This window comes from Carassius carassius, chromosome 29 (genome assembly GCF_963082965.1).
Source record: "Carassius carassius chromosome 29, fCarCar2.1, whole genome shotgun sequence".
Classification (NCBI taxonomy): Eukaryota; Metazoa; Chordata; class Actinopteri; order Cypriniformes; family Cyprinidae; genus Carassius; species Carassius carassius.
The window spans coordinates 27465204-27483622 of NC_081783.1; the positions used below are offsets into that span (position 1 = coordinate 27465204).

At 43.5% G+C, this 18419-nt stretch overlaps 1 protein-coding gene across 3 annotated transcripts in view; it reads right to left on the reverse strand.

Annotated features, from left to right (window-relative positions):
• The window catches only part of neurl1b (neuralized E3 ubiquitin protein ligase 1B), a 60081-nt gene that overhangs the window by 38835 nt on the left and 2827 nt on the right, over positions 1-18419 (reverse strand). Inside the window, exons 1-3 of one of the 3 annotated variants that reach the window (XM_059516473.1) lie at positions 9421-9702; positions 8725-8819; positions 8543-8632 (exon numbers count right to left, since the gene is read on the reverse strand). The exons of 1 other annotated variant lie outside the window; for it this stretch is intronic. In XM_059516473.1, coding sequence (XP_059372456.1) covers positions 8543-8609 — 67 coding nt within the window. In that variant the 5' untranslated portion in view covers positions 8610-8632; positions 8725-8819; positions 9421-9702. Of the gene's footprint in view, positions 1-8542; positions 8633-8724; positions 8820-9420; positions 9703-18419 lie in introns of those variants that run through there. One more of the 3 variants, XM_059516474.1, reaches the window with a different exon arrangement.

The following is an 18419-nucleotide window of genomic DNA, read 5'->3' on the forward strand; positions in this document are numbered from 1 at the left end:
GTGGACTCAGAATTCCCCTCAGGGCCCTGATTCGTCTATACCGACAGCAGCCTTGCTTGCAAGGCGGGAACCTCCAGGTTATAGAACCTGATAAATGTAGACGGCGAGGCCCAACCTGCCGCCATAAATATATCCTGCAAGGAGATCCCAGTAGACCACGCCCACAACAAGGCGACGCCTCTTGTGGAGTGTGCTCTGACGCCCAACGGGCACTGAAGACCCCTGGAAGCGTAAGCTAACGCTATGGCGTTAACTATCCATCTGGATAGAGTCTGTCTCGAAACAGCCATTCCCTTGGAACATCCACCGAACGAGACAAATAGCTGCTCCGTCTGCCGAAAGGCAGCAGAGCGAGACACATAAGCTCTTAAAACCCTGACAGGGCAAAGAAGACTCGAGTCTCCATCCTCCCCTGACACCGGCAGGGCAGACAGGGCAATAACCTGAGCCCGAAACGGCGTGTTGAGGGATTTCGGCACATAACCGTGCCTAGGTTTGAGTATGACTCTTGAGTCATTGGGCCCAAACTCCAAGCACGACTGGCTCACCGAGAGCGCGTGCAAATCACCCACACGCTTCACAGAAGCGAGAGCCAACAAGAATACTGTCTTGAACGACAGATTGGATAGGCTCGAAAGGGGGACCCTTCAAGGCCTCCAAAACCGCCGCGAGGTCCCACATAGGGACTGACGGAGGTCTGGGAGGATTCAGCCTCCTAGCTCCTCTGAGGAACCGGATGACTAAATCATTCCTTCCTATTGACTGACCGGGCGCCGTTTCAGAAAACGCCGCGATGGCAGCCACATAAACTTTGAGCGTGGATGGGGCTCTGCCCTTATTTAACAGCTCCTGAAGGAAGGAGAGGACCTCTGTCACCTCACAACTAAGGGGTGAATAACCTCGAGCTGTGCACCAGCTGGAGAACACCGACCACTTCGAGGCATACAGACGTCGTGTCGACGGAGCTCTAGCCTGAGTGATGGTATTTAGCACTCCCACTGTGAGATCAGCGGGTAACCGTTGAGTGCCCATACATGGGGGGACCACAACTCCGGTTGCATCAAATCTGGCAACCATGGTTGGTTCTTCCAAAGAGGTGCTACAAGCAGTATTGAACATCTCGTTTCTCTCACCCGTTCTATCACCTGCGGAAGGAGGGAGACGGGAGGGAACGCATAAAGCGGGCAGCACGGCCATCTCCATGACAGCGCGCTTTCGTTCTTGGAAAAGAACGCGGGGCAGTGAGCGTTTTCGTGGGACGCAAAGAGGTCCACCTCCGCCATGCCAAATCTCTCCCACAACAGCCGGACTGTTTGCGGGTGTAGAGACCATTCGCCCGTAGGAACATTGCCTCTGGACAGCCTGTCTGGACCCAGATTCTGCAGTCCAGGCACATGCACTGCTCTCAGCGAGCGCACGTTGCGCTGAGCCCAAATCAGGAGGCGTTCCGTCAGCCTGCACAGGTTTCGGGACCCGAGACCGCCCTGGCGATTTATGTAGGACACTACAGACATGTTGTCCGAACGGACTACGACGTGGTGATCCTTGATATGGGGACAAAAGAGCGTCAGCGCGTTCTCCACTGCCAGCATTTCCAGGCAGTTGATATGATGGAGCTTTTCCCGTTCTGACCATAGGCCAAAGGACGGTCTGCCTTCGAGCAGCGCTCCCCATCCCGAAGTGGAGGCGTCCGTCGACACCATTTTCACACTCGGGGAAGTCCCCAGGCTTACACCTGATCGGTACCAGCCGTTCGCTGTCCAAGGTGCTAGAGCCGCAACACAGCTCTGATCGACCTTGAAATGCAGCCGGCCAGATGCCCACGCTCTGCGCGGCACCCGAGCCTTCAGCCAGAACTGCAGGGGGCGCATGCGGAGCAGGCCCAGCCGCAGAACCGGAGATGCTGAGGCCATGAGACCCAGCATCTTTTGACAGTGTTTGAGCGACACGGTCGCGCCACAGCGGAAAGAACTTGCTGCGCGCTGAATGCCCATCGCGCGCTGTGGTGACAGCCGCGCCGTCATGGAACACGAGTTCAGAACTATACCCAGAAACAGGATCGTCTGACTGGGGTTCAGCGAACTCTTCACCCAATTGACACTGAGGCCGAGCTTCTCGAGGTGATCGAGTAAAACGGCCCTGTGGTCCACGAGCTCCGCTCGCGATCGGGCCAGAACCAGCCAGTCGTCCAAATAATTCAGCACTCGTATGCCTCTGAGTCTGAGAGGAGCGAGCGCTGCATCCATGCACCTCGTAAACGTACGAGGAGCTACGGACAAGCCGAATGGCAGGACTGCAAACTGGTATGCCTGGCCCTCGAAGGCGAATCTCAAATATAGCCTGTGGTTTTACGCTATCTGTATTTGAAAATACGCGTCCTTCAGATCTATTGACATGAACCAGTCCCCTCTGCGAATCCGCGCGAGGAGCTTCCTGGTCGTGAGCATTTTGAAACTGCGTTTCATCAATGCCTTGTTCAGCTGTCTTAGATCCAGTATGGGCCTGAGACCCCCGTCTCTCTTGGGCACCAGAAAGTATCTGCTGTACAGCCCCCCCTCGCTTTGAGCTTGAGACACAGGCTCTACAGCCCCTTTGCTCAACAGTTTTGATATTTCGGCCCGAAGTATGTGTGCTACTTCTGTTTTGACCGTAGTTTCGACGCACGCTGAAAAGCGCGGTGGGCGTAGAGAAAACTGTATCGAGTTGCCTCTCTTTATAATGCCTAGCACCCAATCCGAAACCCCTGGAAGCGCTGACCATGCATCTGCATGAATGGCTAAGGGCTGGATGCGAAACGCGCTCTGTTGACTGGGCAACGGCGGCGCTCGAGTGCGCTGAGCATCTGAGGCAGGGAGCGCGCTGATCACAGCGGGCAGATCGCTCTTTCTCGACCCCGTTCCGGCGCTTAATCGACTGGAGGGAGGCTGAGCGGGTCCCGTGGGACTCGATATATCTGCGAGTAACCGTGGGCTGCATGTGTGCACTTTCACCACTTTCAACTCGCTGTCTGCCTGTGCAGAATGTACGTGCACGGGCCTCGTTTTTACAGAAGCCTTGCGCCGTATGTGACATAGTGTATGTGGGCACTGGGAAGTGGGCACGTTTACTATGCGGCGCGCTCGACTGATCCGTGTCGATCTTATGTGCGCTAGCCCTGTGTGCAGGGCTGTGCTTACATGTGGAGATGGGCACTGGGTAGTGGGCATCGTCACTGCATTTATAGCACCATGGGCCGTGGCCGGACGAACGTGCACGGGTTTCGTTTTTACAGACACAACATGACGCGTGTGACATAGTAATTGTGGGCACTGAGGGGTGGGCACGTTTACTATGCAGTGTGCGCGACCGACTTGAGTCGACATTATGGGCGCAGGCCCTGTGTGCAGGGCTGTGCTTACATGTGGAGATGGGCACTGAGGAGTGGGCATCGTCACAACATTTATAGCACCATCGGCCGTGGCCGGAACACCAGAAAAAACACTCTTTTTGTGAAACATCTGGGTAGCCGTGATAACGGCTTTTGTGTGCAGGCAAGCGGGCACTCGTGCAGGCTTGCGCATTGCAGAAGACACTGAGGCAGTCACAACTCTTGGAACTGCAACAGCGGCGCGCTTGGGTGAGAGCTCGGCCGCAGCGGAACTCGAACACCGGCGCTTTCCCAGCAGTGCTAGGATGCTTTCGGGGCTTCTGGCTTCACCGCAATCCTCTGCCGCGGCTCCCGCGGCGCGGGGCGACGGCTTGAAGAGCGAGAACGGGGTCCCGAGCTGCGTTGCTGATGCTGTCGCGATGACGCAGCAGGAGGCGGTGGCCGCGACTGAGAGCTCTGTGGGGCCGGTCTATTAGCGGAAGCCATAACCCGTCCCATGGCCTGTGCAGCGGACTTAGTAGCGCAGAGGGAGAGATCCGAAGCACTCCTCAGATCCGCGAGACAGATCGCATCAGGTCCCATCTCATCCAGCTTGCGGAGAAGATCGCCCAGGAAGATCTGTAGCGTAGCCATAGTGTGTAACACAGACGCTGCCTGCCCAGCAGCAGAGAATATCCGTGCGAGCAGCGATGACGTCATGCGGCAGGCTTTGGATGGTAACGCCGCCTTAGTCCGCCGTCCAGCAGAGGGCGGGCAAAGGTGCGCTGCTATAGCCTGTTCCACCGGCGGAAGTGACAGGTAGCCTCTGTTCTTAGAACCGTCCAGTGTGGAGAATGCTGGCGAAACAGATGAGCGGATTCTCGCCGAGAATGGAGCGTCCCAAGCCTTCGCCACTTCTTCGTGAAGCTCAGGAAGAAAAGGGGCGTGCTTTGAGCTTGAGGAAGAGCGCTCATCCGGAAGATAGCTACCATCCAGCCGGGAACGTGAAGGGAGCGCTGGTGCAGACCACTCGAGGCCGAGGCTCGCCGCGCACGCATCAGCTCCTTATCGATATCCCCCCGTCTGCTGGGCCTCTGAGCAGCGGGCGCGAGATCCACGGAGCTCGCCCAACCCTCACTGCCCGAAGCAAGCAGAGAGCACGTGTCTTCTTCCTCCGACGCGGGCCTGAGATCCACTTCCTCAGATGACGCGTCGGCAAGCAGCGGACGCTGAGCATCGGGAAGCGATGCAGGGGAGACCCGCGAAGCGGAGGGAACTGGCGAGCTCGGCCGAGCTGGAGGCGGTTCTGGTAGTCGCTGCGAGCGGCGCTTCTTACGGCGCTGCGGCGCAGCGGATGATGCAGGCTTCGAGAAGGATGCCAGGCGAGTCCTCAGAGTCACCATAGGCATCAACTCGCAATGAGGGCATCCGCCGTCAGCGAGCGCGAGCGCTGCATGGTCCTCACCCAGACAGGAGACGCAGATGACGTGATGATCTCCTTCGCTGAGCGGGGCTCTGCACGAGCCGCATGAGGGCATCTTTAAAAAGACGCAGCTCTTTTGTGAATGTGCGTCGCAGGGCGAACACACACACAGGATATAACAGAACAAGGATGTAAAGGATATGGGCGCCGGATAGCGCAGCAGGAACGGCAGTGGAAGGCGGCGATGCCAGCGGCTTCAGGATGGCTCGTCCTGCTGATATGCTCTTCCAGACGGCACTTGCTTCCTCGTGATCCAGCGATGCGTGAGCTTCGCTGAAGAGATGAAAAATCAGGTGAGTCAGCCTTTTCGAGCTCCTTTTATAGGTTGGGCCACACCCGTTTCGGCGGGTTATTAGTCTGATGTTGCATCAGCCTGCACTCGATAGGCTGTGCAGTTGCCGCAGAACAAGCCAATGAGCGAACGAGCCGTCTCGCCTATGGCTGTGTACTGCTGCAAATGCGCTTTACAAAAATACAAAATTAAGGATAATTTTTTGCTTCAGTATTTCGTGAAAAGAGACCCCAGGAATACTAAAACCCTAAGGCGATGTACCAATGCTGACTACGCCACCCCTTTAAAGTGAGGGGAACTAACAAATTAATAGATTTTTAGACACAGGTTAGTTACAAGGTAGGGCAGAGACTAGGAGGTATTAATGTACATGTTTATTAGGTTTACAATAATCAGAACACTTAAGACTAAAAATATAGCTCAATAGAGCTTAACAACTACGACTCAATACAAACAAAACAAAATGACTAAAACTTAGCCGTGGCCAGGTAGGCTAGCTGTAAAGTGATTTATTCTTACCAACACACACAAACACACACGTGAGGCAAGTGATCACAAGGGGCAATCCAGTCTCAGTGCTCCAAACACCACCAAGGCTCTAGTACAGCCAGCCTCCTGACACAGGGCCTAACACACAGAACAACAGTTATATAAAACATGCACATTGCTTAAAAGCAACAAACAGTTGTCACATAATAGCAAGCAAAACAAAGCAATAAAACAGCAACGCCGTCTTAAATGTTGCTCCATATAGGAAAGGATCGTCTCAACCACCATAAGATGGAACACTACCAACAGACATTGTTCGTCTTGCTAGAAACAAACTATTAAAAAAAAAAACTTACTTAAAATCGAATCACTTATTTGGAAAATAAATGAATCATACATACCGACAATTGGTCAGCAAGACAAGTTAAATGGTTGATCACAGAATGAATCTTAGCAGTTTACTCAATGACTTGAAAATCATATTCAGGTGAATAAACCAGGTGGAGACTTATGACAGTCTACACACCTTCGCGAAGTTGCGAACAAGATCCAAATCCAACTACAATAAGTAAATAACATCATTTGATATGCACAAGTTCACGTCACATTTACCAAACAGCTAAAAACATACCTTTTAGGCGGAAGCCCACACGCCCCAAGGGGCGGAGCTAGCAGTAACACATCCCAGGTGGCCTACTCCCAGCCCTTATATTACACATACCTGGTTCTGATTGGCTGTCATTTTAAATGCAGAGGAGGGAACTTAACCAATCTGCCACACATGACGGTCCGACTTTTAAAAAATCTGCTCCTCGCTCCAGTCAAAATCACACCCCTCCACTCCACACTCAACTCCCACTCCGCTCCACTCACATACTCTGGTGACTAGTGTTTAATACCAAGTCGGTATTAAAAAAATGTAAATGTTACGATACCAGATTTTTTACAGTACCGGTGGTACCAAGTAACCGGTCAACCCGGTTCTTGATGGGCTACCCGAAAAGTGTGCAGATGTGCTCTCTTCATAAATGCACTGAGACATGGCAACATCAAAACGAGGAAACAACAAACTAACAAAACACATTAAAAGACAAACACACAGATCAAATGAAAGAGTTTGTAAGTTTCATTGTGCTTCCCATACATCGATTTATTTGTGGCGGTCTCAAAACTGAAAAAAATTGATTTTCCAAAAGGCTTTGACTTCATTGAATAAACAACTGAAATTTCTACCTCAGAATCCATGATGCAACGGATTGCAAATCCAGTGGATATCCATTGGTAAATCACCCTGCATATTCAGTCTGGTAAAAACTGCCCCAAATATGTCCAAAATGTTGTCTTTGAGGTCTTAAATTTCAGGTTACAGGCTTCTAGAGTATCAGAGGTTCATTTGACAAACAGTAGGAGGTTGCTGGGTTTCATGTTCTCTAAAGTGGCATAACACATAAACAGACACAAGACGACAACAGAGGTTGACCTGCCTGACAAACCCCTGAGGTCAACAGGGGTCAAATACTGAAATAATATTTTAATGACTGCCCTAAAGTAGCCTTTTTTCATCTAGGGGAACATATAACTGACCCTATCTTGGTAGAACAAGTGTGGAAGACCAGCTGGTGATGGTAAAGTTATTACATAACTAACGTAAACTAGGAAAATCATAAATTGACTATTTCAGGCACTGAAATCTGACTGGATAAGCCACATTTAAAGCTGTTGCTAAATAGCCAATACACACACACACTTGGGATGGCACATCACTGCAATTTTGCATTTTCGTAGAATTTCTGAATTGCCTGACATCCGTAAACAGTCATTCAGTTAAACTAATGAACTATAATAATGAACAAAAGGATTTATTACTGTTCTTATTAATAAATATATCTAGGTCGTATGCTACAGGGATTTTACAATGAGCATGGGGTATTTGTGGTACAAATCACAGTAATTCATGGTCTCTGTATTGTTTTAATGGGGTCTACATGAGAGAGCTGTCAGTGACTACAAAATGTTGTGAGTACAAGCGATCAGCATGTGGTAGTTAGTATGCGCATATGGATCCCAGACACAAATGTTTCACTGCAGTGAAAAAAAAAGAAAAGAAAAAAAAACCCTGTGTGGACCAAATTCCTACAAAGCAAAAATGTTAGATACACTGTTGACATGAAGAAATCAGTTCCGCAGCATGTCTATGTCCTTGGATGTTTCCATTAGACTTGAAGAGACATGAACATCAACAAAAACAAGTCCAAACTGTGGCATCTGATATCTTGAGGTCAACGGGTGGTTAAACGTGGGAACCAGCATGTGTTCCTCTGTAGAAAGCTGCTCCCACACCTTACAAAATCGGAAATTCCATATTTACAAAGTTGTACTACATAGTTTTTTACTTATGTAAAGTGTTACAAGCGAATGTCTAGCCATGACAAAGAACTTGGGGTAATTCCCCGTTCTACTGATATGGCTCAAGGCTGTTATTCCAGAGAATTAAATTTCTGAAAACCAATGGAATGTAGCCATGTGTTCTAAATAGGGCTTACACATCGTAAGATTTAATTGAAGCCATGTGAATTTGAGATTTATGAGAGGTAAATTTGATCTTTTAGTAATACTGCTGGTTTAAGGGAATCCTCATTACCATATCAGCAACAATACACATTACCAAAAATATTTGAAAATATTAAATTGAACAAGATTTTTTCTGAAGAAAAAGTAAGTGATTCTTCTCCATTGAGAAGTCATTGTCACGGGGTTGCCAGGTGATTCTATGATGCTACATTTTACTTTAGTGGTTCAAGTCTGTAGGGTTTTGTGCCAAACTTTAATACCCATGGGTTTTTATACATCTCTAACCTTTGATATGATTAATACTAGTAGTGATGAATGGTCTCTGCATGGGTTTAAAAGTTTCAATGTGAGTCACTATTACCATTACCATTCTCCACAAAATCTGGCATGACAGGTCTACCTCTGACACTGGAAATGTTCCTGTTCATATGAGGCACTGGTCTTCAAGTGCCTACACATTAAAGATAAAAATGTATGCAGGACAAATTTAGTAAAATAGGAACTGATAATTGACCATGTTCAATTTAGCTTTTGCTTATATACCTCCTGAGGGTGATTGCGACATTGGATGATGTTGCATCAGGCCTAAGGTTTTGCCTTGTAAATGGTGCTTCCTCCATCAACACCAAATCTTATTCCTGCAAACAGAAAAGAAAAATGTGATGTTGCACTAATAGAATTCTATGCTGTTTGGAGTAGTCACCCCTCAGTAAAAACACCCCTCAGAAGTCAGGGGCATATTGAAATGTGGAAGTTAGTTCATTAAAAGGTCTTCAAAGCAAAGTCTTTGCAAGGCTACAGTGGCACTGGCTGACAAGTCCTGAATATCAGTCCTTACTATTGAAGTAATACGTTTTGCAATTGTCACTGCACAGGTCTTAAAGATACAAACAAACCTGTTATTAAAATGCACAATACACAGTTCTGTAGACTACGGTGAGGTCAGAATTTACAGACATCGGTCCCAAATCATTGTTTTTAGAAAACTGAATGCCAAATGAGCTAGTTATTTGATGTCCATTACTCACCTTACTTCACTTAAGCTATAACAATCTATAATCTCTGAAAATATTGTCCTCCGCTTTACTATTGGGGGCTCTGGCAGCTAGCTATACTGTTGTCTTATCAAATCTAGAATGGGCTTAGCTAACGTTACGTATTTAGATGGGAGAGCATGAGAGAACATAATAATTAAGTTCACTTGTCACTGAGTTTAAGATGTTAAGTTAGTTATCTTACCCGGTACACAACCTGTTGTTTGTCATGATACAACCTCACTCACTCTTCTGTCAGACTGCAGCGCCAGTGTTGGGGTTTCCGGGGGAAACAGAGTGGGCGTGGTCAACCTGTGACTTCAATCGAGAGTGACCAAAAGAAAAAGGCCTTTCATCCTGGTGGGTAGAGACTGCCCACTGAGAGACGGCTTAAGTCGCAAGCAAAACTTTTCAACTTGCAAACAAAAGTTTTAGACCCTCAAAAAAAGACAGCAGAAAAGAGAGCAACATTTGTGGTTTCACTATAAAATGTATTAACCTCTTAGCCAGCACCCTTATGCCCTCGTCCTGAACGCCCCTCACCTTGCACGTGTCAGTGTTTATGAATAGATTAAATGAAACGGGACAAATTTAATCTTGACAAACTATGTATCTAAGCCTCAAGCATCGACGACAGATCGCTGTTTTTCAATGGAAAGCTTATAAAGACTGTATTTGCTACATTTGTGTAAGCAGTACACATAAAAACATGAGCAATGGAAACGCTGTACATACCAGATCCGTCGTAATAATGAGTCATAAACACATCCACAGTAGGGCTGGGATAAACGATTATTTTTTTTAAACGATTAATCTAGCGATTATTTTTTCGATGCATCGATTAACCTAACGATTAATTTTTCCCGGGCCGATTCAATTTCGATTATCTCCCCATTAATTGACTACTAACAATTTATACATGTTGATTTACATATCTGAATGAAAAAAACATGAATTCCTTAACATTGCAATATATGTTTATTGCTCTTAAAATTACAAAATAAAAGACTGACTAAGAATGCATTACTTTGCAATTGTATAGAGCATAGCATTCAATAAAACCTTGAAGCCTTGAAAACACATAGCTTACTGAAACAAGCTTACTGAACACATAGGGCCTAGCTTACTGAAAAAAAGTTCTTCTTTCAGATGAAAATAACAACAACTTGATGTCTAGCATTCAATAAAAAAGTTCACCCAAATACTTGTTTAGAGCAATTGAAAGAATACAGTAACCAATGTAAACTTTAGGGCTTTAAGCTAATACAGAGAGTGCTTTTCCAAAATAAAAATAAAAAATTTAACAGTGGGAGCCAGCAGCCGGTCATGGAGAAAAAAAAATCTGAAACTTTGGCGTTCCGCCCTTTTTCTATCGTGTCGAATGATTTTGGTTAATATTCACGAGGGGTGGGGGAAGAGAGAGAGAGAGCGCTCGTGTAGTTTGAAGACTGTGAGTGAAACTGCGCGTGAAACTTTGGTGTTTCGCCCTTTTTCTATCATGTTTAATGATTTTGATTTTGCACAAGGGAGAGAGAGAGCAAGAAGCGCTTGTGTTGTTTGAAGACTGTGAGTGCGCGCGCAGCCGGGGCTCTCTCTCGTACACGCTCTGTCACTGTCACTCACCGATCAAATAAGGCTTTGACACCCGCCAAAAAAAAAGATCAATGCAGAAAAACCCCTGGATTGGTTATATAACGTTGGACAGAATGTTGATCCGGCCATCGCGTATATTCAGCGCACATAAGGTAAACGTTTTGCAAACGTTTTTTAGAGAAATAAAAAACAGGTCAACGAATCGATGAGCATATTTTGAGTCGACGTATTTTTTGCGTCGATGTCATCGATGACCTCGACGCGTTGTCCCAGCCCTAATCCACAGCTGTAAATCCCGGTTTAGTTAGAAAGGTAAGGGTCCACTGAACGACATCTCATGAAGCACGTTTAGTCCAACGAAGCAATAACGTTGTAATATGGATAATAATTCCTTTGTTTACGTTTCAGTTCTTCAGCGACAGAACTGTTTGCGTCCGTTATGGAATAACTCACGGTCGGAAACTGCGTCTTTGTAGTAAAAAACGGCATGGTTTTGCAGCGTACAGTGTCACAAACAGAATGAGACAATCCACCGAAAAAAAGAATGAATGAAAGATAGGCGAAAGATAGTATATTTGAATTTTGGCACTCCCTCGTGACGCGCTCTGACGCACCTGTCAGCTGATGGAGGCGGAACTTATAGCGATCGCCTTTTTCTTTGTTAATTTTATTTTTCAACATATTTTATATATGTGATTATTATTCCATAATAGTAGAACAGCTATCAAGGATACAAACATCTAATGTTGTCTAAACAAAGCCATCTACATCACAGTGATTGCATTAGTTATAGATGCACAGTATTTAATTCAGTAGCCCTAAGTAAAGACAGCTGTCCTGTCCTTTGAATGCTATTTTAATACCCTTTAAAGCAAATCCAAACTGGCCTGTAGGGCTACATGTCACCTCTTCTGCACAAGGTTAACAACACTCTGAGAGCTGTCACCAGAGCATTGGGGCCCTTAAGAGAGGTGGGCCATACCAATCTCCATGGAAAAGAGACATTGCAGGGTATTTTTGGGCTAAAGCACCCATTTGAATGTTGTTTGTTGACCTTGGATCTCAGGCATGAGGGATGTATAACTGGTCTTGCTATCTTGTGTTAATGCATTAGTGTTGTGAAAAATCTAATTTTAGGTGACTCAGTTCATATAACATTCATTGAAGCAGAGTGTGAGACATAACACCATTTACTGGCAATTAATGTCTCAGATTTGTCTTTGTTTCTTTATAGCCAAGTTTATCTTTGTACAGGTGATGTGTGTCTAGTGTTTTTAATGTTAAAATGACTTGTGGGTATTAAAAGTGCACACCCCTGTTAAAATGTATGCTTTTAGAGATGTAAAACGTGAATTAAAATCATTTCAGATCTTTTCTACCTGTATATATAAATGCAGTCCATTTATTTCTACCTGTAATTTAATTTTAAAACAATAAAAGTCATATAAGAAATGAATAGGTAATTTTTATCTTTCATCTTTCAGTACAATACTAACTTCAAACACAAATCTAAATCAATAAAGGAATGGCTTCAGAAGAAGAAGAGTTTTTGAAAGTCCCAGTCTGAGGCCAGACCTTAATTCAATAAATAAATTAAAAAAAAACTTTTTAAAATACTTGAACAGGCTGTAAACGAGAGATATCCCAGCAATATGATCAATCTTGAGCTCTTTCGCATCATTTAATGTAGAATAAGAGCCATCACAAGTGAAAGCTGACTTCATGTTAAACCAATTAGTCAGGATTGTAAAGACCAAATGCTATGCACAGTCTATTTAAGACTTATTAATAATTTCTATGACTGACAACAAATGCTCAAACTCAAATAGAACTTTATCTTTTATATATACATAGAGAGAGAGAGAGAGTTTATTGAGTAAAGAAAATATTGCACATCAAACAACCATTTCTTTATTTACCATTGTATAGCAAAAAAGCAGAGACAGACCAAAATGTGTGCAGCACTTAATTCAATATAGAGTGATGTTTAGTTGCAAGGTCTTTTTAATACTTTTCATTGGTTAAATATTTGCAAAGCCCACAGAAAGCACTTTTACCAGGGGTGTGTAGACTAGCTTGATTTCCTACCTGTTTTTCCTAGCAATGACACATAGATTAAAACTATTCACTTTAGCTGCACTCTGGCAACCTCCCACAATGTCCATTTTTTCAATGAGCCTGAGTTGGTCAAATAAGTCAGAAATCTTTGCCATTGATTATAATGTTTAATCTGATCATTATTATGCAGATATATTTTTATAGACTGCATTTTAGTTAACATTTACAGTACTACTTGATTTGAAACAACTACAATACAAATATAAGACCTATTAGTAAAACAAGCCTCCTGGAGAGGGGAACGCAATAGCTGTAGTGACCAACAATAGGATCGTGCATGTCAGCTTTACTGTTTAGGCGGTTTCTAAGGCACATCACCATCACATGACTTGCTGAAACTGCTGCAGCATGTGCAGCAAGTGGAAGTCTGAAGATGGCTTGCTTGTTTTCTTGTGATTAAATCTGCTTATTTTGGCACCCTCTTGAAGTGTTCCTCCCTAACACAAAAGTATTGTGAAGGGGACCTTTTCAAACACAAAAAAAGCAGAGGAAGGATCTATTCAGATACAGCACTCTGTTTTACCCATTTCAGAACCTTGCTTCCAAGTCATGCTAGTCACGTAGATATTGCTCTGTTCAGGACCTTTCAACACCTACTCTCTTTGGCAAAAATCATATATATATATATATATATATATATATATATATATACACACACACACACACACACAGTTGCATCTCAGTAAATTACAATGTCGTTTAAAAGTTCTTTTTTTCAGTAATTTAACTCAAATTGTGAAACTCCTCTATTAAATAAATTCAGTGCACACAGACTGAAGTAGTTTAAGTCTTTGGTTCTTTTAATTGTGATGATTTTGGCTCACAGATAACAAAAACCCACTAAGTTACTATCTCAACTAATTAGAATACTTCATAAGACCAATAAAAAATTTTTTTGCTGAATTTTTGTCCTTCTGGAAAGTATGTTCACTTACTGTACACGTACTCAATACTTGGTAGGGCCTCCTTTTGCTTTAATTACTGCCTCAATCCGGTGTGGCATGGAGGTGATCAGTTTGTGGCACTGCTGAGGTGGTACTGAACCCCAGGTTTCTTTGACAGTGGCCTACAGCTCATCTGCATTTGGTCTCTTGTTTCTCATTTTCCTCTGGACATTAGCCCACAGATTCTCTATGGGGTTCAGGTCTGGTGAGTTGGCTGGCCAGTCATATAACCAACTTTTGGTGCTTTTGGCAGTGTGGGCAGGTGCCAAATTCTGCTGGAAAATGAAATCAGCATCTTCTAAAAGCTGGTCAGCAGAAGGAAGCATGAAGTGCTCCAAAAAAAGTCTTGGTAAACGGGTGTTGTGACTTTTCAAAAAAACACAATGGACCAACACCAGCAGGTGACATTGCACCCCAAATCATCACAGACTGTGAAAACTTCTGTGGACTTCAAGCAGCTTGGGGCTATGAGCTTCTCCACCCTTCCTCCAGACTCTAGGACCTTGGTTTCCAAATTAAATAGAAAACTTTCATCTGAAAAGAGGACTTTGGACCATTGGCAACAGACCTGTTCTTCTTCTCCTTAGCCCAGGTAAGATGCCTCTGATGTTGTCTGTGGTTCAGCAAATTCCTTGACACATCTGTGTGTGATGGCTCTTGATGCCTTGACTCCAGCCTCAGTCCATTCCTTGTGAAGTTCACTTAAAATTCTTGAATCGATTTTGCGTGACAATCCTCATAAGCCTGCGGTTCTCTCGGTTGGCTGTGCATATTTTTCTTCCACACTTTTTCCTTCCACTCAACCTTCTGTTAAAATGCTTGGATACAGCACTCCGTGAACAGCCAGCATCTTTGTCAATTAATGTTTGTGGCCTTGTGAAGGGTGTCAATGATTGTCTTCTGGACAACTGTCAGATCAGGAGTCTTCCCCATGATTGTGTAGCCTAGTGAACCAAACTGAGAGATCATTTTGAAGGCTCAGGAAAACTTTGCAGGTGTTTTGAGTTGATTAGCTGATTGGCATGTCACCATATTCTAATTTGTTGAGTGAATTGGTGGGGTTTTGTTACATGTGAGCCAAAATCATCACAATTAAAAGAACCAAAGAATTAAACTACTTCAGTTTGTGTGCATTGAATTTATTTAATACATGAGTTTCACAATTTGAGTTGAATTACTGAAATAAATTAACTTTTCCCACAACATTTAAATTTATTGAGATGCACCTATGTGTTTATATATATATATATATATATATATATATATATATATATATATATATATATATATATATATATATATATATATATATATATTGTAATGATTTAAACCTTCATATTCATCCGGAAGAAGGAGGTGGGAACCGGCGGACAATCAAACAACATTTAATAATTCAAAAATAAACACAAAACAGCGCACCAGCCCCTCACGGACGACTGATGCGCACAAAATAAAACCAAAACACAACTAAAAGCCCAGGCCTGGTCCTCTCTCGTCCGTCACTGTCGTCGCTCCAGTTTTATATCCTTCCATCTCCTCCGTGGGCCTCGAGACCGGCGGGTCGAACAGGTGTAGTTCATCTCCAATCACTCCCCCGGCCTCGCTCCCATGTCCCTCGGCCCCGCCCCACTCGTCACATATATATATATATATATATATACACGCATAAACACACACACACACACTACCCTCCGTAAGAATTGGGAGAGTAATGACAAAATTGCTCTGTTTGCTGTTTAGTCAAGACATGAATATGAAAGTGACGTGACATTCAGCCAAGTATGGTGACCCATACTCGGAATTCATACTCTGCATTAAACCCATCCACAGTGCACACACTCAGCAGTGAACACACACCCAGAGCAGTGGGCAGCCATTTATACTGCGACGCCCGGGAAACAGTTGGGGGTTCAGTGCCTTGCTCAAGGGCACCCGGTATTCCCATAAAAATGACTTCCCATAAATATGTTATATATACACACACATACATACATAGAGACATATAATAGGAGACAAAGCTACAGAATGTCATATAGTATTACTAGTGGTTTCAACACATACATATTTTACCAAATAAAAAGGACAGCACTTTTACAATTCATCCCACTATTTGAAGTGAGCATAAGATTATTTACTATTATTTAGTTGCAGATCCCTTGCGTGCAATCACGGCAGTGAGTCTGCAGCCCATAGACATCATCAGACTATTGATCTTATCCTTTGAAATGCTTTTCCCAGCATTTAATGCAGCCAGTTCCAACTGTTACTTGTTTTGGGGAGTTTCTGCCACTACCAGTCTCCTCCGACACTACCTCCACCATGCTTTACAGATGAGATTGTATGCTTAGGATCATTTACACTTTTGCTTTCCCATCACTTAGATAAAGGTTCATCTTTGTCTCATCTGTCCATATAACTCAGTTCCAAATCTCTACTGGCTCACCTTTGTGCTTTTTAGCAAACTAATCTTGCCTTTCTATTTTTAGTGCTGATCAGAGGTTTGTATCTTGCAGTGTAGCCTCTGTAATTCTGTGTAAAAGTCTCAGTAGATTGTTAGAGCATCACCCCAGCTTTCTGAAAGTTGTTGGTGGTTTAACAGACATGTATTTTAGCATTCATTTTCACAGCTTTTAAGATCTGTCTGTCATCAACTGCCAAGCCTAAGGCACACCTCTGCAATATTCATGCTGTCTAATCAGCATCTTGATATGCCACACCTGTGAGGTGGGTGGACTATCTCAGCAAAGGAGAAGTCCTCACTAACACAGATTCAGACAGATTTGTGAACAATATTTGAGAGAAATAGGACTTTTGTGAACATAGAAAAAGTTTTAGATCTCTGAGTTCAGCTCTGAAAAATGTATACGTTAATCTCTGTATTTTGTTGCTCACACATGTAAATAACAATAACATAAATCAGTCCAGTTGCAGTAAAATGGAATAGCAGCATTTCTACTAGGTGATAAATTTCTACTATCATACTGCCAAGCCCAATGTTTTAAAGGTAAAGGTAAAGGATTTTTATTGTCATTCCAAAGCATGTACATGAGCTGGAACGAAATTAGGTACTGAGGTCCGGTTAAAACCATTACAGCACATGTAAGTGAAATATAGAAAATAAAAAAGAGACTAACATAGGGAGACTACATCAACAGGTATGAATGCAAGTCTACTGAAAAAAAAGTAGCACAATTTTCCCCAACAAAACTGCAAAGATGAATGGCTGACAAGGTGTTGTTAATAGCAGGTCACAAATTCTTTACTGAATTTGAATTTAATTGAATTTGAATTTAGCATTATGTTATAGTTTTCCAGCAGACTGCTATAATTATGAAGGGAAATGAGCCTTTGGTTTTATAGTTTCTGGTCACCTTTTGCTCCTCTACCCAGGCCCAACATCCATACATATAAGCCCTTTTTCTCTTCTTCCCTTCAGCCTTTCACTGCAAACCATGACATCAGTTTCATCCATGTGTGGGAAAAAACCTGGGCCCCTCGCTTCTGAAAGGGACACTGATACACGCCAAGTGTTGTGTACAGGGTCTATTTTAAGAAGCTGTAAATATGGGAACTTCCTCTGTGTAAGGGTATCTCATATCTCAAATGATCTTTTTACATTATTAACAACAAGCTCCAAGCACAGTAAGCTGTGCTGCCATATGTTTGACTTTGTACTCACTAACTGGGACAAACCAGTTGCCCTGAATGATTTTAAACTAAACATATAGGCCTAATTATGTTAATGCCATGACTTGTTTCTTGCTACGTTTTAGATGAGGATAGTGAGGACAGTTAAAAGTCAAATGTCAACATAAATCTGACCCCATTTACTTTCTTAAAGTTTGAGACAGGCACCCCAAGAATGTGCATAGTCCCAAGCTCTTCACTGGAAACTATCTGAGCTGTGTGTGTGTATATATATATATATATATATATATATATATATATATATATATATATATATATACACACACACACACACACACACACACACACTAAGTGGATTTCAAAAGGCCAAACACTGACCGACTGAAATCATGTTAATGTAATATAGGTTGCAATAATAGCAATTGACAACAGAGCTACTACTGAATAGATTCAGGTGGTGTTGAGGGTCAACTTAATGAAGCCTGAACATCCTAGTCCAGGTCAATTTGGCCTAATTAACAGAAATTATACCAACATTTAGGTCTGTCTTTATTCTGGTAAAGATCACCCACTTATTCTACCAAAAATCCAATCAATTCCACATGGATACAATTCCACCCATCACATCACAGAATTAAAACAGGCAGCATATGTCATTTCATGTTCATTTTAAAAACACGTTTAAATGCAACAATCTTTAACATATAATCGACATTAAAAGGGAGGGAGGCACTTTACTTTTTAGTCTACAAATATAGATTATTATATGCTGCTAGCTGTCACTGCATTGTTTCCTCTTTATGCACATGTTTGTGGTGTCTACCACCAGTGTCTGGTCTTTATCACTCACTGTATGACACTTTCATGAACTCTGCTCTAAGATGTGTTAATCCTCACTAAA